Genomic DNA, 24,651 nt, shown 5'->3' with positions numbered 1-24,651 from the left:
TTTCTTTGTAGCGCTTGATGGTTTTTGCAACTGCACTTGGGGACACTTTCAAAGTTTGCCCAACTTTTTGGACTGACTGACCTTCATTTAAGTAATGATGGCCACTCGTTTTTCTTTACTTAGAATTTGTATTATGGCAAGAAAAAAGCAGCTAACAGTCTATTCAGTAGGACTATCAGCTGTGTATCCACCTGACTTCTGCACAACACAACTGATGGTTCCAACCCCATTTATAAGGCAAGAAATCCCACTTATTAAACCTGACAGGGCACACCTGTGAAGTGAAAACCATTTCCGGTGACTACCTCTTGAAGCTCATCAAGAGAATGCCAAGAGTGTGCAATGCAGTCATCAAAGCAAAAGGTGGCTACTTTGAAGAACCTAGAATATAAGACATATTTTCAGTTGTTTCACACTTTTTTGTTAAGTATATAATTCCACATGTGTTAATTCATAGTTTTGATGCCTTCAGTGTGAATGCACAATTTTCAAAGTCCTGAAAATACAGAAAAATATTTAAATGAGAAGGTGCGTCCAAACTTTTGGTCTGTACTGTATATTAAGATTTGTATTTTTGACGGAAAAAGCTCAGAACAAACAGTACTTTATGTAATTATTATTGCAGAATTCAGACATTAAAGGCTATTAAAAATACAGAAAAATTAAGAAATTAAAAAAAACATAAAACACCTTTAACATATGAATAAAGAAAATTTCTGAACACGTCTAATAGATGCGTTGTGACACCATTTCTGTTCCTGCTTAGCAGAAAGAGATGGAACACAGCACTCATGAATCGGCCGTAGGTGTGTAATTGGGGTCTACAGACTCTTTGTATTGCTATAGTTGGCTTTATCTTCATCAGCAGGACATACAAAGCTAAAATGTTTAACGATATGACAACCTTGAATCATGACCTTCTGTAAGATATATCGCATGGGAAATATTCTTCCACCTTTCATCTCAATGCGGCTAGAAGGAAGCTGAGTGGGAGAAGGTATTGTAAGCTTATGTATGAGGCTGTATCGCTGTTCTTCAGACTATTTGTGTTTTCTGTCCTTGGGTCTTTTAATACACCGTTACTATAATAGTCAGAGCTTTTCTGCATTTCTTATTATGTTCACCAAAAAAAAACCCTCCTAAAAGTATTAACTCATGATCTGCTGCAAATCACCATGTAGACAAAAAACTATAAAGTAGACATAAATAATCCAACTAATCACATCAAAGTGTAGGGAATGATATTAAGGTTAGTTTTTGCATTGGTTTGTTTTTTTGTCTTTTTTCTACATTTTAGGGCAATAGACTAGGAAAATCCCTTGCCAATGCTTAATTTAATGTGCAGTTCATTGGGGGCAAGTACTGTTACCAGGGGTTTACACAAAAACCATGGGGCACAATAGCAAAAGTCCTAATTGGGCCCCCCCTTCCCTATCATTGTAGTAGGTGGGGTCACGGCACATAGGAAGAGTCACAGAATGGGAAAGCCTCAAATTTAAAAATGGACAGACACATGTATTGCAGCACATAGAGAGTAATTTTGCTCCTATTGAAGCCCCTTACTGTTCTCTCCCACTACACTATCCCTTTTATGTCTCCAAAAATGCATCTAACACATTGAATGACACCCCCACACGTGGTGAATACCCCCACATGCACAGTATGATGACCCCAATGTCCCTAAAACAGTACAATGTCCCCACAGTAAATACATCCAAACAATCTAAGAGCCCCACACAATATGAGACCCCCATATCACCTTACACAGTATAATGGCCTCGCCGGTACAATTTCCCCACACATAGTATAAATGCTCCCGCAATGGTTCCCACCACCGCAGAGTATGATGGCCCCCCTATAAGTACTGACTGAATAGAAGTACGGCTTCAGGAGACTTAGGGTGCTTTAACACTGCATTTAGGCAACCGTTCAGTGGCCCTGTCGGGGCTTACATCTGAACGTGCATCATCGGATGTAGTAGACTGCGTCTGTGTGTCCGCCTCCAATAGGCGTATACGCCCAAAAATGATGCAAACATTCGCTCTACCGGCACCATTGTAGTCTATGGCCCGTCAGCGCATACGTCCGAATCTCATTTTGCGGGAGTGTTCGACGTAAGCCCTGACGGGTCACTGAGTGAGTGCCTAAACACACTGTGAAAGCACCATCAGATGGAAAAGCTGAATGGCGGAGGGATCTGACAGCTCCCTGTTCCATCATTGTATTCATTGTCGGATTGGGGTCCATTGGACCCACCAGGGTCATTGAATCTTAGGGCCCACCTTAGCCATACATAATAACAATGCCCTAGAAGTGGAACGCAAAGTACACATCGCTTTAAGCTTCCACCTCTAGTCATACAGTTCATTGCAGGGCAGCAAATAGAAGAGACACTTGCAGCTATTAGCTCCCTCCAAGATCGGAAGCTAGATATGTTTCATATATGGAGTTCAGCTTTTCCTGCTGCCCTATACTGATCATGCAGATCAGAGCCAGTCAGAAGAAAATTGTGCAAATATGAACATAAAGTAGTCTACATGATCAGGTAGAACACGTTCATGAGCTCTCTGCTCAATCATTAATGAAATGAACAAGGGGGTTGGCAATGCTGGGTCTCCTGATCAGGAACTCTAAGGGCCAGAGTTTTAAACAAGATTTTTTTCCTCCTAAAAATTGAGCCTTATAGCCCTGAAAATACATTATACAGAAAAACACTTTAATGGGGCTGTCTAAAATAATGAAAGTTATGCACACAGGCAGCAATATACACTCACAGTTCTAGCTCGCAGCAGCTCCTGTGCCAGGTCTCTGATACTTCTATTTCCATGGGCTGCAGATGGCACTGGCTGGATGCCCTGGGTGTGTGTGTGTTGCAGCTTGTCAGTAGTATATGGCTCGAGACCATGAGGCCAGTGATCTGCAGCCATTGTAAACAGGAGCATCAGGGATGTGACGCGACACTAGAGCTACCAGGAGCTAGAAAGATGAGTATTTATAAGTGTATTAATAGGGTTGTCTGGAGAAAAAGGTGCTCATTACCTGGAGGCGAGATTCTGTAAAATAAATCATACTCACCGGCTATCCCCATCCCGGATTTAGCAAAGGCCGGCATGTGGTCTGCACCAGCTCTCACCGTTCTACCAGTCACACAACTGCTGCAGTGGTCCTGTGTCTGGTAGAATGGTGACATCATTGATGCTGGAGCAGACCACAGATCAATCTGCACTTGATCCAGGAGGGTAACAGCAGGCGAGTATGATTTATTTTGTCATTTGCACAAAATCTAGCCAGTATTAGAAACTTTTGCCCAGATAATCGTTTTCATTATTTTGGACAACTCGTTTAAAGGGAACCTGACAGCTGATACATACGGTCTGGGGATCGTGGGTATCAGGAACTGGTTGCATGATCTCAGCCAGGTATGTTAAACTCTAAAATGCTGCGACATTTCAGAAGAAAAACATACTTTAGAAGCCACAGAGGAACGAGCCACATGGGAGTGCCTGTAACGTTTGTGGCTTGTTCCTTTTCAAATATCCCCAAATGAAAAAAAATTGGCTGTGTTAAATCAGGCGATCTTGGTGGCCAGAGTCCCTTGGAAATTTCTCTGTCATGAAAGAAGGCTTCAATACATGGCTTGGACTGAGGAATTCGACCTCTAAACTTCTTTAAAAACTCACTTTGGCATCTCTTTAAGGACTCGGTTTTCCAATAAGTTTTCACAATAAAAATACGCTCCTCCAAAATGTATCTGTAGATTGTTAAATGAAAAAGGAATTCGGCAGCAGTGAAATGCAAGCACTACACAAACTACCGACGCGAAGAAAAGTATGCAGCAAGTCTATCTCGTAATAGAGAATACCAAGGGGGAGACAAGTCGACGAGATCACCTGGCGCGAGGTTTCTCGTTGCTGTCGCTGAGGTTCATTGCACGCTCACTTCTCATGAACCAAAGTATAGTCAAGGCCGAAAGTTTTGGCACCCTTGAAATTGTTCCAGAAAATGCAGTTTTTCTCCCAGAAAATTTCTGCAATTACATATGTTTTGTTATAAACATGTTTACTTTTTTGTGTATATTGGAACACCACAAAAAACTGAGAAAAAAAAGCAAATTGGACATAATTTGTGAATATTACCAAAGGATTTTGGGTCGCAATTTAGTGCCCTGTTTCAGAAAGTTGGGTATGTGTCCTAGGTCATGGGTCTTCTAGCAAGACAATGACCCCAAACATACTTCAAGAAGCACCCAGAAATGGATGGAAACAAAGCGCTGGAGAGTTCTGAAGTGGCCAGCAATGAGTCCGGATCTAAATCCCATTGAATACCTGTGGAGAGATCTTAAAATTGCTGTTGGGAGAAGGCACCCTTCACATATGAGAGACCTGGAGCAGTTTGCTAGAGAAGAGTCGTAAAAAATTACAGTTGAGAGGTGTAAGAAGCTTGTTGATGGTCAAAGGAAGCGATTGATAGCAGTTATTTATTCTAAAAGATGTGCAACCAAATATTAAGTTGAGGGTGTCAATAATTTTGTCGGGGCCATTTTGGGGTTGTGTGTAAAATTATGTCTAATTCGCCTTTTTTGCTCTGTTTTGTGTTGTTTATGTGTATAACAAAACACATGTAATTGCAATAATTTTCTGGGTTTCCAGTTTGCCTTTTTTCCCTCAATATTTTGGTGTTGTTCAAATACACACACAAAATAAACATGTGTATAAAAAAAATGTGTAATTGCAATAATTTTTTGGGAGAAATACTGCATTTTCTGGAACAATTTCAAGGGTTTCAACACTTTCAGCCATGACTACAGTACAGACCAAAAGTTCAAAAGTTTGGACACACCTTCTCAGCTAAAGATTTTTCTGTATTTTCATGACTATGAAAATTGTACATTCACACTGAAGGCATCAAAACTATGAATTAACACATGTGGAATTATATACTTAACAAAAAAGTGTGAAACAACTGAAAATATGTCTTATATTCTAGGTTCTTCAAAGTAGCCACCTTTTGCTTTGATGACTGCTTTGCACACTCTTGGCATTCTCTTGATGAGCTTCAAGAGGTAGTCACCGGAAATGGTCTTCCAACAATCTTGAAGGAGTTCCCAGAGATGCTTAGCACTTGTTGGCCCTTTTGCCTTCACTCTGCGGTCCAGCTCACCCCAAACCACCTCGATTGGGTTCAGGTCTGGTGACTGTGGAGGCCAGGTCATCTGGCGTAGCACCCCATCACTCTCCTTCTTGGTCAAATAGCCCTTACACAGCCTGGAGGTGTGTTTGGGGTCATTGTCCTGTTGAAAAATAATTGATGGTCCAACTAAACGCAAACCGAATGGAATAGCATGCCGCTGCAAGATGCTGTGGTAGCCATGCTGGTTCAGTATGCCTTCAATTTTGAATAAATCCCCAACAGTGTCACCAGCAAAGCACCCCCACACCATCACACCTCCTCCTCCATGCTTCACGGTGGGAACCAGGCATGTAGAGTCCATCCGTTCACCTTTTTGCGTCGCACAAAGACACGGTGGTTGGAACCAAAGGTCTCAAATTTGGACTCGTCAGACCAAAGCACAGATTTCCACTGGTCTAATGTCCATTCCTTGTGTTCTTTAGCCCAAACAAGTCTCTTCTGCTTGTTGCCTGTCCTCTCAGTGGTTTCCTAGCAGCTATTTTACCATGAAGGCTTGCTGCACAAAGTCTCCTCTTAACAGTTGTTGTAGAGATGTGTCTGCTACTAGAACGCTGTGTGGCATTGACCTGGTCTCTAATCTGAGCTGCTGTTAACCAGCGATTTCTGAGGCGGGTGACTCGGATAAACTTATCCTCAGAAGCAGAGGTGACTCTTGGTCTACCTTTCCTGGGGCGGTCCTCATGTGAGCCAGTTTCTTTGTAGCGCTTGATGGTTTTTGCAAATGCACTTGGGGACACTTTAAAAGTTTGCCCAATTTTTCGGACTGACTGACCTTCATTTCTTAAAGTAATGATGGCCACTTATTTTTCTTTACTTAGAATTTGTATTATGGCAAGAAAAAAGCAGCTACCAGTCTATTCAGTAGGACTATCAGCTGTGTATCCACCTGACTTCTGCACAACACAACTGATGGTCCCAACTCCATTTATAAGACAAGAAATCCCACGTATTAAACCTGACAGGGCACACCTGTGAAGTGAAAACCATTTCCGGTGACTACCTCTTGAAGCTCATCAAGAGAATGCCAAGAGTGTGCAAAGCAGTCATCAAAGCAAAAGGTGGCTACTTTGAAGAACCTAGAATATAAGACATATTTTCAGTCGTTTCACACTTTTTTGTTAAGTATATAATTCCACATGTGTTAATTCATAGTTTTGATGCCTTCAGTGTGAATGAACAATTTTCAGTCATGAAAATACAGAAAAATCTTTAAATGAGAAGGTGTGTCCAAACTTTTGGTCTGTACTGTATATGTACAGTCCGAATTTCAGTACGGATGACCGTGTCTTTTAGAAATTACAGCAATTTTTCTGGGTTAAGTAGCGAGAGAATCACCCTCTATAATGTTCACTATAGAAAATGAGTGTGCTGTTGGTCTATAAACAACCAGTTGAACGTGCCTTTTGTGTAATGATTTAAATGTGTCCAGGGATTAGATCTCTCTGATTGATCCAGGTAAGGAGTTACAGGGTGTGTGGGATGAATAATAAAATGTTCTGCCTCCAAATGTTATAAGCTGAAACCTGAGTACAAATAGTTTCATTCTTGACAGCTGATCTGAGCAGGAGACTCAGGCTCCAGTAGATCCTTCAAATAGCTGGGACCTAAGTTGTTCATGGCTTTAAAGGCCTTTAGGCAAATTTTTAAAAGTTATACTCCATTTTACAGGCAGACAGTGCCGTGTGCTGAGGATTGGCGTTAATGAGGTAAAACAAGGATAATTATTACTTGGAGAATATCCCTCAGCAGTCAAAAAATTCTGTGGATTTTTTTTTCTTGTAAACTAAATTACCTTATTAAACTAAAATACTATATGTTTCCATGGGTTTATTGGCTAATTCCCATTAAAATGGATTTAATACCTAATTTACTTTACCCATTTCCCAGTCCCAGTGTGCATACTGCTGCAGCTGTTACACTGCCTTTATTCAGTTATCTTTAAAAGGGGTTGTCCCAAAGTGTTTCTTCAGAAGCTGACCCTCCCAGATTCTAGGCTGTTTGCTAGGCTGTCAGGGGATGCCCCTTGACTAAGGCAGGACCGAAACGCGTGTCGGGGCGGACGCGCTGACAGTGGAGCCCCCTGCGCTCTCTCCCCTGTATTCCAGGTATTGAATTTTAGATATACTGGCGTATTGATTGTATTGTCAATGTGACTTTACTTGGGTAGGCTCTCTGCCTAAAATATATATATATATGTGCCCTTCAATTTTGCCTTTGGTGGCCCATTATTCAATGCTTTATAGGGGTAATATATACATGTATATAACTTTTGCTCTATGATATATGAGAGACGTAAATGTACTGTATATTATGTTTTGCTACTGTTATATATTGTAGCTCCACTGCTGTGCATCCCATGCGTACACAGCTGCCTGCACGTTTTCACTTCCTCTCCCCCATATTTCCTGATAATTATTGCTAATAAAGAAATGTGTTATGATTATATGAATTTTGTGGCCCTTGATCATCTTTTCGTTCTGTTATTGTTTCCTTCGTGTATATGACGATTTGCCATCTAGAGTCCAATAATGGGTAGCTAATACGGTTTTTGAATATATTTTTATATATAATAGGCTATATTGCTATCGTTCCTATGAATTACCTACACTCCGATGTAAGCAGAGACAGCTTTATAGCACTGAAGGAGCACAGTTATACTGAAGCTGGCCAGGTCCAGAAAGCTTCAGAGCAGCACTTACAAGCTCTATTTGAAAAAGGTTGCAGTTTTGAAGGCATTTTTGCTGGTCAGAGGGTAGGCTTTCAATAAGAAGATAGGCATCTACACTGAATAATGGCATGGATACACAGTCGACTGTTCACATGGTTTCAGATGGAATGTGCATTTTATGTGCCCAAATTTTTAGGGAATCCATGTCCACCTCAAAACCAAAACTTACTGCAACACGCCATGAGATTATCAAAACAGAAAATCGTTCACTGTGCTACACTTTTTAGGCAAAGTGAAAACAGGTCACAGAGAAGTATATCACTTACCACCCATCTTTGTTCAACAGGGAGAAAAAGCAGCAGTATCTACCCTTTAGCTAGAGCAGAAAGCTAGTTTTCGGTTTTCATCTTACAGCGCAAACTCGGATACCTGCTCAATAATGGACAAAAATCATGCCGAACCAATGGACCCCAGATTATTGAGAATCTTTCATTTAAAATACCAATAAGACTAGGTTCCAGCTATTGTTAAACAGCGGATACTTCTGGAAGAGAAACTAGACTCTAAAGAACTATGTGCACACATTCAGTTCCTTTACATTTGTTTTTCTGTTGAACAAAAGGAGAGGTGAATGATATATTTCTCAGTGCCCTATTTCTACTTTTGCCTATAAAGCGTAGAAAAGTGAATGGTTTTCAGTTATGATGTTCTTACTGGGATTTTAAGACATTACCCTATTTTTTTTAAACTGCAGCTCCTTTTTTACTTGGGTATTAAATTGATTGTAGTGGTATCGCAACAATTATTTGTGTAAACTGTGAGATTACTTGCTCAATATATGGCATTATTTGCCAATATAGGTTGCCAATTTATTGATACACATTGCCACTTTTGGGTCATTCATCACACAATTCAGGATTCAAGCAGGTGGTCCTGTAATACCGGTTTTCTACTGTAGCTTATACTCTGATATCGTTAGGTGCATAATTATTCTCTTTAAAGTTTAACTTTTGAGAAGTTCCACACTTATACAATTTCATCATCATTGCACCATTACACCTACACACAAAAAAGTAAAAAATCCTATTAAACAGGCTCTTAGAAAATATTAGACTAGTCAGAGGCGCACAATATAATTAGAATTATTTCATAAGATTTCGGTTGACTGCTATAAAATATCCATTGGTACAATTGCTCAGGAAAACACATTCGAAGTCTTAAGTTTACATACACCTTAGCCACATTCATTAACCCCTTCATAATGCAGCTAATTTTTGCTTTTGAGCTTTCGTTCTTTTTACTAGAGGCAAAACTTTAATTTTTCATTGCATAACATTACAAGAGCTTTTTTATTGTGGGACAAGTTACACTCTTGAATGACACTCTGATTTTTACCATGAAAGGCACTGAAAAAGAAGAAAAATTATGTAAGTGCAGCTCTGGAGTCAGATTCTCGTGCAGATCTGTGTCCGGCCAATAGATCTTAACTGGTAATTTAGATATTAAAGCACCACTCCAGCGTTTGTTGGACCGCTGGATTGGTGTTCTAAATGTAAGTCCACTGCCCCCTGTCATATACTCTCCTGCCACCACCATCATCGGTTTCCCCGCTGCTACGGTCCGTCTCCTGTGAAAAGTGACCTGCAAACACTACTGTGTGTCAGAAGTCACTTTTCAATACAAGTCTATGAGAACCTCGAACTTCAGGTTGTCAGATGCTTCACTCACAAGATGGCTCCGCAGGACCGGAGCGGTGCTAAAAACCGGGGAAGACACCGGAGGGGGAGTATATGACCGGCAACAGGGGGCTTACACTTAAAGCATCTCTCCAGGGCTGAAAAAAACAAAAAAGCTTGAGTGGTGCTTTAAGAAAAGTGTGGATTACTCTGGAATAAGACACTGGATCATAGATATCAAGGTATAATTTCATTCAACCCTCTATGATCTGCATGCCCGGAGGGTATTAGGAGGGTTGGTCCTACTGACAGATTCCCTTTAAATAATTTTATTTTTTAATAGATCAGACTTTTACGGATATAGCAATATCAATTTTTTTTTCCTTATTTTAGAATGGGGAAAAGGGGATAATTCAAAATGCTATGTTCTCTATTATAAAATCATTTAGATTTATTACTTATTTTATTTTTTTAACTCCCCCTAGAAGACTTGAGCCTGCCATTGTTTGATAGCTTGTACTATATACTGCAACACTTCAGTTCTGTAGTACATAGCACAGATAACTATTTCTTATGTGACTGAGCTTCATAGCACAGTGATCTCAGCTTCAGTCTGGGCTTCATAGGTGGGTGTACTAATAGTTGTAACAAGGTCCTCGGGAGAGTCCCCCGCTGCGGTGGCATTCCATTGGCACATCACAATCCTGTCGCAAGTGGTGGGGCATTGAGCAAATATGAGCGCCCCATAGAGATTGAACAAGCTTAAAGTCTCTGGCAGTGGCATTTACGTGCTTCAATAGCAGGAGAGCAACATGGTACTTTGCAGAAGTGAGCGGCGCCGGAATAACCCTTTAACCACCACTAGAGTGTTATAGTGACTCTTGACAGGTAGCACTGGCTATTTTATTGTTTATGCTTCAAGACCTTTGTCTGTCAGAGTGTGCCATTTTTAGAAAGCCATTGCTGTTACAATACCTTCATTGTACTATGAATACAAAAATCAAATACCCTTAACTTTCCCTTTAGGGACAGTGCATTTGCTGACAGGTTTCCTTTAAGCAAAAACAACTCTGATATAATGAAGAAATATATAGTAACATCAAATACTGTTTGACAAAGTAGCACAGTAATTAAGTGTTATAGTATCACAAAAGCATAATGCCAATAACACAAATATGCAAGCTACAATTTTCATCAGTCTTTAATTATCGAATAACCAAAGACTTCTTTCCACAATGGGTAGATACTGCCTGTTGATACCTGTTTCCATGAACATGAGAAGCACAGAACGCAAAGCTGTAATGAAGCAGTGTTGGGTCTATCACGGACCCCGTCTCAGCGTTGTCAATCAGTTCTTTAAGGTAGCAGAGATGACGATGGCAGCCACGTACACCATATCGTGCACAGTACTCATCTAGTACAAAAACTTGACCAGGACTGAACCAACCCTATTAGGAAAGTGAAAAAGAAATAATTTATCTGGAGACAGAAAAACCAATAGGGCTAAATAAACAATTACCGTAGTTTTTAATTTGAACTGTTTCAAAATGTATTTTCTGAAAACTTAAAGGGAACCTGACAAGAGATTTATGCTGCCTGACCCAAAGGTAGAATATATCAGACACTTATTGCAGCCGGGTATGTTTCACATTGAAACTCTGCAGGGCGAAAACATACTTGGAAGAACCAGTTGGGACATAACGTCATGGATCATACTGCTCACCTAGACAGCTCTCGTTATACGCACACATAGGGAAAGACCTGTCATTCTAGGGGAGTGGGGCAGACCTTTTGGACTAGTCATCTGAAGTGCACAGTCCATGGCCAGCTTTACAAAGTATGCTTCAGAGTAAAACATACCTGTCTACAATAACACAGACATTATTTCATGCTGCTTGTGGTTAGGGCAGCATAATGTAATTATTCAACATTTTATAGTGTCAAAGAGGTCTTCAGCAAACAAATCACAACATGATATACTGTAGGACCGTTTGATGGAAAACGTTGCATAATAAAGTGAAAAAAAAAATACAGATAGACTGGTATACAACATGTAGAGGATCTCAAGGAACATATGTATATTTGTCAGTCTATATTGCTCTCAATTTATACATATCTCAATATTTTATATAGAGAAAAAGGGACTTCATCCATCTCTTTGGTTAGAAGCATTGACGAGGCAAGGGTAACAACATATTGGAGCAGTGTCAGCCTACAAAGCAATACGTGAGCGTTTGATACCCAACAAGAAAAATGGGTGGGCAAAACACTAGACATTTATTGGAAATCTGCTGAATATAAAATGGCACAACCACTTTGGTTGGGGCCAGAGGAAATGACTGGTAGCATGCAGCCAAACCTCTGCCAACCGCTATGGCCAATTTCCGCATAATATGTTTGAAAATTGTGCGGTCATTGGTGGGTGGAGTTCAGCCTTGTGGTCACTGCCGCACCATCTAACCCTACACTTTGTGTAAACACCAAGAGTCGTAAAATGTACGTAGGCTCCTACAATCTCTAAAAAGGTCAGTGAAAAACTCAAAATTTAAATGAAGGGTCTAGTAACCATATAAGCATGCTGGAATTGACCCACGAGGGAGGCAGTGAACTCCCCAGTGGGAGCTGAAGAGGGATGGAAGGTCCTTCCCCTACCTGAAAAATACAGGTATGCAATGATCAGTTAATCTGAATACACAGAAGCACACTTTCTCCTTCCCTTCTGTGATAATGCTAGGTATTGGAGTTGGACTGAAAACTCTGCAACAGTCAAGAGAGATGTCAACTTTCCTGCTCCCATTGCCCCTGCCACGTGGAACCATTGGGTGACTTTAGCAGCTAGGAACCTGCTAAAAACCTCTGTAAGTGCCTTGTTAGATCTTCTTTCAAGCTCAGTGACCGGTACATTTTCACTATACGCATATTGCATTGCAGTATATAGTACAAGTGAATGAACTAGTGTAGGTTCAAGTACCCTACGGGGATTAAAGATTTAAGTAAGAAAATGTATATATTTTATATTATTTTTATACACACACACTAATAGTTTAAATCATCACCTTTTCCCCGAATCCAAAAGAAATAATAATGTGATGTTATCGTTTCCAAAACCATCCAATCCATCAAAATATGAAATCATTTAACTCCTTAGTGATGGAGCCAACTACGTCCTTAACCCCCAAGGTGATTTGCACGTTAATAACCGGGCCAATTTTTACAATTCTGACCACTGTCACTTTATGAAGTAATACCTCTGGAACGCTTCAACAGATCCCAACTGATTCTGAGACTATTTTTTCGTGACATATTGTATTTCATGATGGTGGTAAAATTTCTTCAATATGACTTGCGTTTATTTGTGAAAAAAAAAGAAATATTGAGCAAATTTAGAAAATTTCGCAATTTTCAAAATTTGAATTTTCATGCCCTTAAATCAGAGAGATATGTCACACAAAATAGTTAATAAATAACATTTCCCACATGTCTACTTTACATCAGCACAACTTTGGAACCAAATTTTTTTTTTTTTGTTAGGAAGTTATAAGGGTTAAAAGTTGACCTGCGATTTCTCATTTTCCCAACAAAATTTACAAAACAATTTTTTTCTTTAGGGACCACATCACATTTGAAGTGACTTTGAGGGGCCTTTATGACAGAAAATACCCAAAAGTGACACCATTCTAAGAACTGCACCCATCAAGGTTCTCAAAACCACATTCAAGAAGTTTATTAACCCTTCAGGTGCTTCACAGGAATTTTTGGAACGAGGAAGAAAAAAATGAACATTTTTTTTCCACAAAAAAAGTTACTTTAGCCCCAAATTTTTTTATTTTCGCAACGGGCAACAGGAAAAAATGGACCCCAAAATTTGTTGTGCAATTTCTCCTGAGCACGCAGAAGATACACAACATGTGGGGAAAAAAACACTGTTTCGGCATACGGTAGGGTTCGGAAGGGAAGGAGTGTCATTTCACTTTTTGAATGTAAAATTTGTTTAAATAATTAGCGGACGCCATGTTGCATTTGAGGAGCCCCTGATGTGCCTAAACAGTGGAAACCCCCCACAAGTGACACCATTTTGGAAACTAGACACCCCAGGGAACTTATCTAGATGTGTGGTGAGCACCTTGAACCCCCAAGGTGCTTCACAGAAGTTTATAACATTCAGCCGTAAAAATAAAATTTTCACATTTTTCACACAAAAATGCCCAAGTACCCGATGCAAACTCAAGTAGCGAGCACTTGCGCTCAACACTGGTCGCCATATGGTCGTCATTTTTTTCTCTTTAGTCTTGAAAAAATTCCAACTCAAAAATTCTATTTTGCAGAGGGGCAGTGTGTGTGTGTGTATGTGTGTGTGTGTATGTGTGTGTGTGTGTGTGTGTGTATATATGTGTGTGTGTGTGTGTGTGTGTGTGTGTGTGTGTGTGTGTGTGTGTGTGTGTGTGTGTGTAGGAGGAGGAGGGGAGTAAGTCTCCTGCGATGACAGCACCAGCCCCACTGTCTCCTGCGATGACCACACCAGCCCCACTGTCTCCTGCGATGACCGCATCAGCCCCACCGTCTCCTGCGATGACCGCATCAGCCCCACCGTCTCCAGCGATGACCGCACCAGCCCCACCGTCTCCAGCGATGCCAGCACCAGCCCCACCGTCTCCAGCGATGTCAGCACCAGCCCCACCGTCTCCAGCGATGTCAGCACCAGCCCCACTGTCTCCTGCGATGACCGCACCAGCCCCACTGTCTCCTGCGATGACCGCACCAGCCCCACTGTCTCCTGCGATGACCGCACCAGCCCCACTGTCTCCTGCGATGACCGCACCAGCCCCACTGTCTCCTGCGATGACCGCACCAGCCCCACTGTCTCCTGCGATGACCGCACCAGCCCCACTGTCTCCTGCGATGACCCCACCAGCCCCACTGTCTCCTGCGATGACCGCACCAGCCCCACTGTCTCCTGCGATGACCGCACCAGCCCCACTGTCTCCTGCGATGACCGCACCAGCCCCACTGTCTCCTGCGATGACCGCACCAGCCCCACTGTCTCCTGCGATGACCGCACCAGCCCCAATGTCTCCTGCGATGACCGCACCAGCTCCACTGTCTCCTGCGATGACCGCACCAGCCCCACTGTATCCTGTGATGACCGCACCATCCCCACCGTCTCCTGCGATGACCGCATCAGCCCCAGTGTCTCCTGCGATGACCGCATCAGCCCCACTGTCTCCTGCGATGACCGCACCAGCCCCACTGTCTCCTGCGATGACCGCACCAGCCCCACTGTCTCCTGCGATGACCGCACCAGCCCCAATGTCTCCTGCGATGACCGCACCAGCCCCAATGTCTCCTGCGATGAGAGCACCAGCTCCACTGTCTCCTGCGATGACCACACCATCCCCGTCTCCTGCGATGACCGCATCAGCCCCACTGTCTCCTGCGATGACCGCACCAGCCCCACAGTCTCCTGCGATGACCGCACCAGCCCCACTGTCTCCTGCGATGACCGCACCAGCCCCACTGTCTCCTGCGATGACCGCACCATCCCCACCGTCTCCTGCGATGACCGCATCAGCCCCACTGTCTCCTGCGATGACCGCACCAGCCCCACTGTCTCCTGCGATGACCGCACCAGCCCCACTGTCTCCTGCGATGACCGCACCATCCCCACGGTCTCCTGCGATGACCGCACCAGCCCCACTGTCTCTGCGATGACCGCACCAGCCCCAATGCCTCCTGTAATGTCTGAACCACCCTCATGTTACGTTGCCGTGTTGGCACTGGTTTAGTGAATCCTGCATTGAGTAGGGAGTTAGACATGATGCCCCTAAAGGTCCCTTCCAACTCTAACATTCTAGGATTTATTTTGTACAATTTTTTTGTCCCCTGTAAAAGACAAGGGGGAATTTGAACATTTAACGTTTTCATATTTGAGGTCGATTTGTTGAAAACCATAGTTCTATTACTAAGCAAGGTTTGAAGATAAAAAAACACTATTAAACTTATCTCTTTTTTTACATAAATATCTTTATTCAACTAGCTTTAATGCTTACCAGACAAGAATAGGAATCATTTAATCTATGTTCTAATGTTTGCTGCTGAAGTACTTTAAAGAGAGAGCCATGATCATATCTGCAGGGATTAGCAGAAATAAACTCATCCATCCCGTGTCTTTGTCCGCGATCTGTGTCTGTAGAAAAGGAAAAAAAAAATAATTGTACAATGCAAAGCCAATCTAAGCAAGGCACTGAAATATTATATTACATTTATACTTTTTTATGCTTCAATTCAAAAACTGATCATCTAGAGCTTAATTCACTGACAACTTGATGATGTGACCTTGGTGCATTTCAAAGCACTTAGCAAACATCCAGGCTAAAAAGAAAATGGTCTGAGAAACAGCTCTACCACATTGCACATTTTCACCCTTCCATTGTTCTGCCTGGAAATATGTCTACATCAGTACAAATAACAATAAAAACACATTCATTACAACTAGCAATCTACTTTCCAAATGGCAAACTAGAGCAGAAATGAACATGTTAGCAAAAGGTAGGTCACTTACAGTCTTTGTTTTGTGCTATGCTTTTAATGAGATAAACCTTGGCAGAGTAATGGGAGGCGTTGTATATAGCAGCAAAAATGGAATATGTAACCTTCAAGCGAAAAAAAAAAAAGTAAAAGAGAACAGCAGTACATTCTGAGACTGCACAACTTCTACATTTTGGTCTGTCCTAAATGTCAGGCAAAGGACCCAATGCATTGTTCTTTATAGATACATTTTTCAACGCCTTTAGACCCCGCGGGTTTATCAAAAGAGGAGTTGTACTGATTGCTTTTATTAATGGTGTGTTTTGTTAAAAACATCCATGTGAATTATCCAGCACATATAGACAGAAAAAGCTAAGAGGGTTAGTTTTCCAACAAAACATTAACTCAGTTTGATACCAAAGTTCATATTGGGAGAGCAATCTGCTTACATTCATCTTAAAATGCCCTTTACAAAGGGACTCCAGACTCTTTGTCCCTTAAAATTTAAATGTCTCTTTTTTTTTTTACATTAGTTATCACAAATGTACTTCGCTAAGTGTACTGTTGAGACACAACACACTACCAACTTAAGGTTTCTAAAGGGAAGAAGACAAAGACTTATTGATCAACGCCAATTACAGAATCCGGGTCCTCATAAAACTCCGTATTGATCTGTGGCCATGATGCTAACATAATCAGTCACATTGAGAAATTTAGCCCCAGATCATATTGATCCATGTCATGTTCAACAGCCACCTAGATTTGCAGATGGTAGAATTATTTCATTCAAGCTGAAAGATGTGCAGCTTTACATTTTTTTTTCAATGGATAACTTTACTAATTCGGATCATATGGTTCTGCACTGTCAAAGCAAAAGCCAAATTCATTTGACAGTACAGAATGGGTGTCTACAATAGTAAGAAGCAAAACAGAGGAAATTTACTTCTATGACATCACATTGATATATAGACAACTATAAAAGTCATAGCAGCTTTCAATTTCTGCAGGCACATCTGTATTAAAAAAAAAAAAGTAAAATAAAGCATTAAAGGTATAAATGTTAAATATGACTGAACAGAACTTTTCCAGCTGTTTACGGCACAAACAGCAATAGTAAGATAATATAAGCTATATAAGCAAGTAATCCAAAATACAAAGTGCTCAATGTATATGTGTCAGTGTAACATAATCACCTATGGTGAATAGTTTAAGCTAGGTTCAAACATTACCATCTTTATAACCATATGACAAATAGCACTAAGACAATATTTAAACGTTACTTATAGATGCTACAACATATTAGTAAAGATTCAGGTATGTATGTATACATAGGGAAGAAGAATTAATTGCACTTGGACCCTGGGGCCTAGGGGGACTCAAAGTTCCTTCTGCCTCACAAAACTTATATAAAAATCTCTTACTTGGTTGGGATGGCTCCACGTGAGCGTTTGTTCCTCTGGGGTTTGATTTCAGTGCATGATTTGAGGCAACGGGTTTATAAGATTGTCCTGTTGCCCTGTATATTGCTTGTACCCATAGTACCCTGTCTTGTTCATCATCACTGGCAAAGATTACAGTGTCCCCTTCTTTAACTGCATTGAAAAACCACCGACCACCCTGGAGACCTGCCAACATAGAGCAATTAAAGAAATATCTGCTACTGATTTTAAAAAAAGGTTTTTGAAAGGCAAATGCATTGAAATCCAAACTTTTCCAAATTTTACTTTAATCTTTGTTTTTCCTTTGTTGCTTTTTTTTTTTAAAAAAATACTGCACTTTGAAGAAAAATTAAGTAATTCACCCTCGCAGGCGGTTTATACATGAAAAAAATAATAAACAAGTAAACAATAAAATAAAAAGAGAAATAAATTAATTAAGAAATCAAACATTTGAATATAGAGAAAAATCTTTTTTGGCTGTTAAACCACTGACCTGCAATCCTCTCTACCACCCGCACTGATTTCTATGAGCCAATCAAGATCATGTCTCCCTTAGAAGCTGCTGTAACATTACTGGGGTCTGATTTATTGGGGGTCTCCCTTAGAAGCTGCAGTAACATTACTGGGGTCTGATTTATTGGGGGTCTCCCAGCTGCAGTAACATTACTGGGGTCTGATTTATTAGGGGTCCACTGGATTACAGGTATGAATAAACACCGACTGCACTCTACAAGGAATGCTGGTTATAATACTTCAATATCCCTAATGCTTTTAATATACGAGACCACTAAGAATAGTAGCATAAACCCTTTCAGTGCTGTAGACCATATAAGATGCTGGCATTAACCCTTTTAACACAGTAGATAACCAGGGTTGTTAGAATTAAGCAAAATAGTAACTTAGGAAAACTAAGTTATTTCTACTGTTACCTTTTAAAGGGACTCAGCACAGAATGACTGTTCCAACCAAGTACAGGCGCTCTGTGCTTCAAAGCGGACCAATCATTTAACTACACGCCCCCATCTGTTAATTTTTCCTCTTTCTCTAACGCTTTCTTTGATTGGCTTCATTTGAACAGTCTTTCTGTGCTGATAAAGTCCCTTTAAGCCATTTCATTCTACTCACAATACTCAAAAACTCCTGAAGCCACCCAGGATTCCAGAAGGATGTATTAAACAAAAGGATATGTTTTTGTCAAAATATTCAGATGGCATATTGATGTATGCGGTTCCTTTTGCAGCACCTGTACAGTGAAGCTTCTTTAAAATCACCACCCCAAATTGCATTAAAATGGTCTTCTAAAGAAGGGGCTCTCTCAGGGAAGATGAGTGGATCGATTCGCAGGACTACGGTCCAGCACCAAGGTCAGTGGTTACGTCACACACAGGACATCACACCAGCCCTGACAAATCAAATGCCATGCTGGGGACGCCTAAAGGTAACAGAATCGCGGGCCTCCTGTCTAGCTGCCAGGTACCACTATCATGGAAGATGGACGGAAGTCCCGTGAATCTATCTGCTTATCTCTAGTAAGCATTGTTGATAAAGGAACTGAAAGTGGGCACAGGAAATATAGTCTGGTTAAACAGATGGTGTTCAAGACATTTCCAGATATTTCTGTCCGGAATCCTAGATTCTACCAGGTTAACAGCTTTGATTGAAAACATATTTTTGTAGCTTACTGTTTTGGTTTTAAACTAGAGATGGATAATAAATGTCACCAAAAGTAACTGTGTACAGTTGACGTTAGAAAAAAAATCAAGTACCTGACTGAGGATCAGTGTAATCCACGGTGTACCCCTCCAGCTGCATCAATTCCTGGGGTTCTGCTTTCTTTTCTCTGTAGCTACACATAGCAAATGTGTATTGGCTAACCTGTTTAAGAAGAGATAAGTTGCCAGCATACAATCATTACGAGCCTTAAAGGAGATTCACTGATATTTGACAAACTATCTCTCCATTGCAGATTTATTAGCGATCAAAGTATTTGGCACCTAAACAGGGGCGTACTCTTCTTTCCCTAGTGTGCTGCTGCCTCTTTAGGATTGGTCAGTGTCAAAAAGAGAAAGAAGTACACGCCGCCAGTGAAATCTCTCTGGTAATGCCCGCTTGCACTTAAAAAATTAACGGTTTATGTGCCAAATAGTTTGATTGCTAATATCTCCGCAACAGTTAGGTGAAATTAAAAGAAATGTTTTATTTGGCTCTGCAGAACTTATTACATTCGGTCTTCAGTTCAATATGAAAAATCTGGTCCTCTTTAACTTGTTTCTGTAGTCACATGACATCCATTATGATGTTGCACAATACAGCAGTGATTACCTGCAGCAATCATGTGTAGGGATTTCTTACGGAGTTCTCTCATCATATAAAGACAGTAAATAGAAAGTACTACATATAAGAGGAAAAGGCTAAACAACATGCACAAACCGCATTACTTAGTCAAAAAACCATTGGGAATTCGACTGACCTTACCACGTTTGTATTTAATTTTAAACATTGTCCTTTAGATAATATTCTTCGCAAGGCTATTCACAATAATTGGCATTTACTTGAAAATGACAAAGAACTTATCGAAAGAGCAAGTCGTAAACCCCTTATTTCGTTTAAACGCAGCCAAAATATAGGGGATATTATTAGTAGACAGATTATCTATTGAGTCAAATAACTGGTTACAACAATCCATCCCGCAAGGTAAATTCAAATGCGGTACGTGTTCTTTCTGCACGAACCATCTCACGGTCAATGCTTTACACATAGGACCCATTACACATTTTGTTAAGGATTTTATCTCTTGTAGGTCTAAATTTATCATTTATGTCATATTCTGCCCATGTGGATATTATTACATTGGCAAAACAATTTGCCCATTATTTGTACGTATCAGAGAACATCTGCATTCTATAGAGACAAGAAAAGGGTCTCAGAGGCTGATAATGCATGTAGTTAATTGCAACAATGCCGATCCGAAAGTCCTAAAGTTTGCTGGGATTGAACAAATTAATTATCCAGTTAGAGGAAGGGATCATAATAAATTGCTTTTGCAAAGAGAAGCTAAGTGGATTTCACGAACAAATGCTAATGTCCCTTTAGGAATGAATGACCGATCTGATTTTTCTCTGTTTTTGTGATGTTTTGAATTGTGTATTTTAATTTTCTGATGTATGCCTTGTTACCATCTGTAAAAGCAAGTTAGGTAACGTCACTGATTACCTGGACCCGCAGGAGCGCTAGTCCAAGCGCAAAACGGCTGTTGTCCGTCCTCCCTCCCCGCTTGCCACTTTTTATTGAAATGATACAATAAAGGGTACAAGTTTTTACAAGGAATGGTGAGTGAAGCTTATCTTTTTCATCATTTGCATTATTAAATGAGGTTGTCCACTACTAGGACAAACCCTTCTTAAACTGAATGTTCGGCCTCGATAACATATATTAAAGCCTTTACTCCCTTCCCGTGCTGGCTCTGTTCTAGCGGTGTCGGCACTCGCGGTCCCGGGTCTGTGATGTGGTGGAATGACACGTGGTGCCCGGCGCCCAATCAGCGCTGGTGTCACTGTCCCAGTCTTGGACAAACTGAACATGAAGAGGAAGTCCGGGATCAGCAGCAGCCCTGGTTTCCTCTCCATGTTCAGTTCATACGAAGGCGGAGACAGGGACGCCAGTGCTGATTGGGCGCCGGGCATCATGTGTCATCCACCACATCACAGCCCCGGGAGGTGAGTATAGGTTTTTTTTATTTTATCAGGGCTGTACATTTAGTTTAAGGGGTTGTCCTAGTAGTGGACAACCCCTTTAACTGCATGGCTTGGAAATGTAGTATTTTTCTACACAGTTTATTATCGCATGGTGTGAATTGCCTATGGAGTGTGACTTAATAAAGATAAAACATAATGTGAATAATAGTTGTATGTGAATGTTGAACTGGGTCTATTCCAGAATGTGAGAAATTTATATATTATAAGGATCTTTCAAATGCTGAGCTACAGAACACCAAACTTCCTAAATGTTAGTACATTCCCACTAGCAATGAGAAATATCTGCTCAAGGTAGTGAGCATTTGGAGCAAAAAAAGTCAAGTGTAGAGGATATCATTGTTTTGAACCATGGTGTCATGTTTGCATGATGAAAAATGATCAATGTCATAGTTTGATAATTATATAAAAGGACCCTATAGATTTTAGCATTGCATACAAAACCTCCCGCACAGAATGAATAAGAACATTCATTTTAGAGCACTTGGGGTCCGGGATAAGGCACTCCAATTCAAGGAACTGTAGGTTTTAATATGCAATCAATCAACTCAGGGAAAATGATTGTTAGACTTTAAATAGCATAAAGTGTAAAATTGCATCCTCTGGCATACAGCAAAGAACAGCATCTATACAATGTCTGTTTTACATATACACAAGCTGGTTGTCTGCCAGTGCCGAGAATTTGTTGGCGACATCTTCGTACAGGAGAGGCAACATCCAGCAATTTTCTTTATAATGTATAAGTGAGGACTAGGCTGTAAAGTGTTATAGAATAGAATGGCGTGGGTGTAAGACCCATCATTTTACAGCAGATCATCAGGCCTGTCTGGCAGATCAGATCAATTTATATTCTTTAGCCAGAGCTGGAATTTCCTGGGTATGCATGTGTAAACCGCTACCAAAGGTTTAGTTAGAATAAATCCCTCACGTCTATGAGAATATTGATGAAATGAGACACATTCCCGACTCATTTAAAGTTTTCTTTTAGGTAAATGATATGGCCCTCAACCATCACACAAAATAAATACGGTACATTTTGTTTGTCGCCAATTCTAAAGACTAATTTTGCTCAATTAAAACTTAAATATTCTGGAAAACCTCAAACTGTGTTTCTAACAAATAGATGTGATGGAAATAAAAGTTCCTGCTTAGTGAAAAATTGATAGTTTGTAGGGGGGGGGGGAATATATAAAAAAAAAACAGTTCTGGTACTAAAGACGATACCAACAAAAGAAAAAATAAAAGAAAACAAATAAGAAATAATGAAATATTATAACGAGTATTACACTAGATCTAAAACAATGTATTTCACTTTTTCATTCCAAAAAGACAGGTTTTACATTTTATTATTTTTTGCATTGTATTCTAAAATTTTACAATTTAAGAATTTTGCATGAGCAAAACATTTTATGCTATTAAAAGTCGAAAAGTCAATATACAAACCTGAACAAGGACAAAGTAACGTTTCTTCCAACGTTTCCAGACTTTCTGTCCCACAGCATATAAGTAGCTAGGGATAATAAGAGAGACTGTTACTATTACACTGCATATTGATCTAATATATACCGTACATAGAGTATTTAATTGTGAAGTAAAAACAACATTTAGTGGTCGGTAAATGTGTGCGTCTCCCATGCTTCTAATTTACAACTGATCACTGAGGGATAATATCTGTTAATTCTTCAAATCGGTGAGCTCTCTGGATTTATTGTTACGGTGATGCATTCTACTACAGACTGATTTCCCCTAACCACCACAGAATTTCTAGTGCACTACTACTGGAAGCAGGAGGTGAATTGCTAACTTTTAACTAGGATTACAATTTTTTTCATATAGGACAAAAAGAAAAATTGTCATAGATAAAATATAGTTTTTAATTTATTTCAAATTAAATAATCTATTCATCTATATATCACCCAAGAACCGCCACCAAACATTCAGAAAGCTCAAGATCAGCATTTTCACAATTCAAAATTGATTCAATTCATTTTGAACCACAAACTACAAATTAAAGGTCCTGCCACGGCATCTCAATAGACCACAAGTGAGAAATCTGCTGACATTTTATTCCCTTAAATGACTCACTATTGGGACCTTATTGCATCATATAGCCCACAATTTCTATTTCTATCACATAATAGGGCAATACCCAATATTATAATGTACATTTTATGGATGCTATCTAGTGTCTTATGCTTTATCATTCCATGGTAATTTCTGTGACAGCCCTTATCATTTTACTGTTTTTTTGGTAGTTGCTCTATATTCACTTTGATATTACCATATATTTAATAAAGTACAAGGTTTTAGAAGAAATGTGAGTTCTGTGAGCCATTTCTGATGATTATATATAGTGTAGTGTGGAACTAGAGCTAGTCTGTAAACTGATTTACTTATGGGGTGTTGTCAGTTATCAGGCTGGCAATACTTTAAAGATCATCGGTAACTTTTCAGGATAATCGGTTGTGTATAGTGTTGAGCGAGTATGTTCTGTCCGAGTATGCTCGGGCCGAGCTCCGAGTATTTACAGCTGCTCGGTGATATGGTTGAATCGCTCCCGTGTGCATGATTTGCAACTGTTTGACAGCTTTATTACATGTGAGGAATGTGTAAGAAATAGACATTCCTCTCTTGTATTAAAACTGTCAAACAGTCGCAAATCGTGCACAAGGGAGCGATTCACACACATCACCGAGCAGCTATAAATACTCGGAGCTCGGCCCGAGCATACTCGGCGAAAGGGTTAATAGAACATACTCGCTCAAAACTAGTTGTGTGTGTACATGAGGAATAAAACGATTTCTGTCCATAATATGAATGTATTCTGCACTCTTCACTATCTCTAGTTCTCTGCTGTCTCTAAGCAGGTGGATGCTTGCTGCTTTGATGACTCTCATACATGTCACACAAACATGGCGAGGTCTGTGAAGTGTTGTGGAAATTAATGGCTCTAAATGAGTAAAATAAAGTACCGTATTTTGTGGATTACAAGACGCACCCCAAATTGGCAGCGGAAGCGTCAGTGGCAGGAGTAGGGTGATGCTGCGGGCCCCGTACTCAGAAGAAGTGTCGCTGATTCAAGGCGGTGTTGGTGGCGGCAGCGGGCGATGCTGCGGCAGCGGGGCGATGCTGCGGCAGCGGGGTGATGCTGCGGCCCCGTCCTCAGAAGATGTGTCGCTGATTCAAGGCGGCGGTGGTGGTGGTGTTGGCAGTAGCGGGGCGATGATGTGGCCCCGATGGTGGCTGGGAGATGCTGCGGCCCCGTCCTCAGAAGTTGGCGGTGAGCGGAGACAAGGCCATTTTGCCTAAGAACAGCGAATGGCTATGTACGGGATAGGGAAACTTGCCTCCGCTCACCACCACCACCTTGAATCAGCGACACTTCTTCTGTGGACGGGGCC

The 24,651-nt window shown here is 40.7% G+C and overlaps 1 protein-coding gene across 10 annotated transcripts in view; it reads right to left on the bottom strand.

Annotated features, from left to right (window-relative positions):
• The window catches only part of CADPS2 (calcium dependent secretion activator 2), a 566,401-nt gene that overhangs the window by 363,496 nt on the left and 178,254 nt on the right, over nt 1-24,651 (bottom strand). For all 10 annotated transcript variants that reach the window (XM_073652053.1, XM_073652046.1, XM_073652044.1 and 7 more), the window contains exons 9-13: nt 22,694-22,760; nt 19,265-19,373; nt 17,481-17,684; nt 15,582-15,718; nt 10,795-10,982 (exon numbers count right to left, since the gene is read on the bottom strand). In XM_073652053.1, the coding sequence (XP_073508154.1) occupies nt 10,795-10,982; nt 15,582-15,718; nt 17,481-17,684; nt 19,265-19,373; nt 22,694-22,760 (705 nt within the window). The remainder of the gene's footprint in view (nt 1-10,794; nt 10,983-15,581; nt 15,719-17,480; nt 17,685-19,264; nt 19,374-22,693; nt 22,761-24,651) is intronic.

This window comes from Phyllobates terribilis, unplaced genomic scaffold, assembly GCF_046119375.1.
Source record: "Phyllobates terribilis strain yellow unplaced genomic scaffold, ASM4611937v1 Scaffold_11__3_contigs__length_659146591, whole genome shotgun sequence".
NCBI lineage: Eukaryota > Metazoa > Chordata > Amphibia > Anura > Dendrobatidae > Phyllobates > Phyllobates terribilis.
Note: the sequence above shows the minus strand (reverse complement) of the source record. Positions and strands in the feature narration are given on the sequence as shown.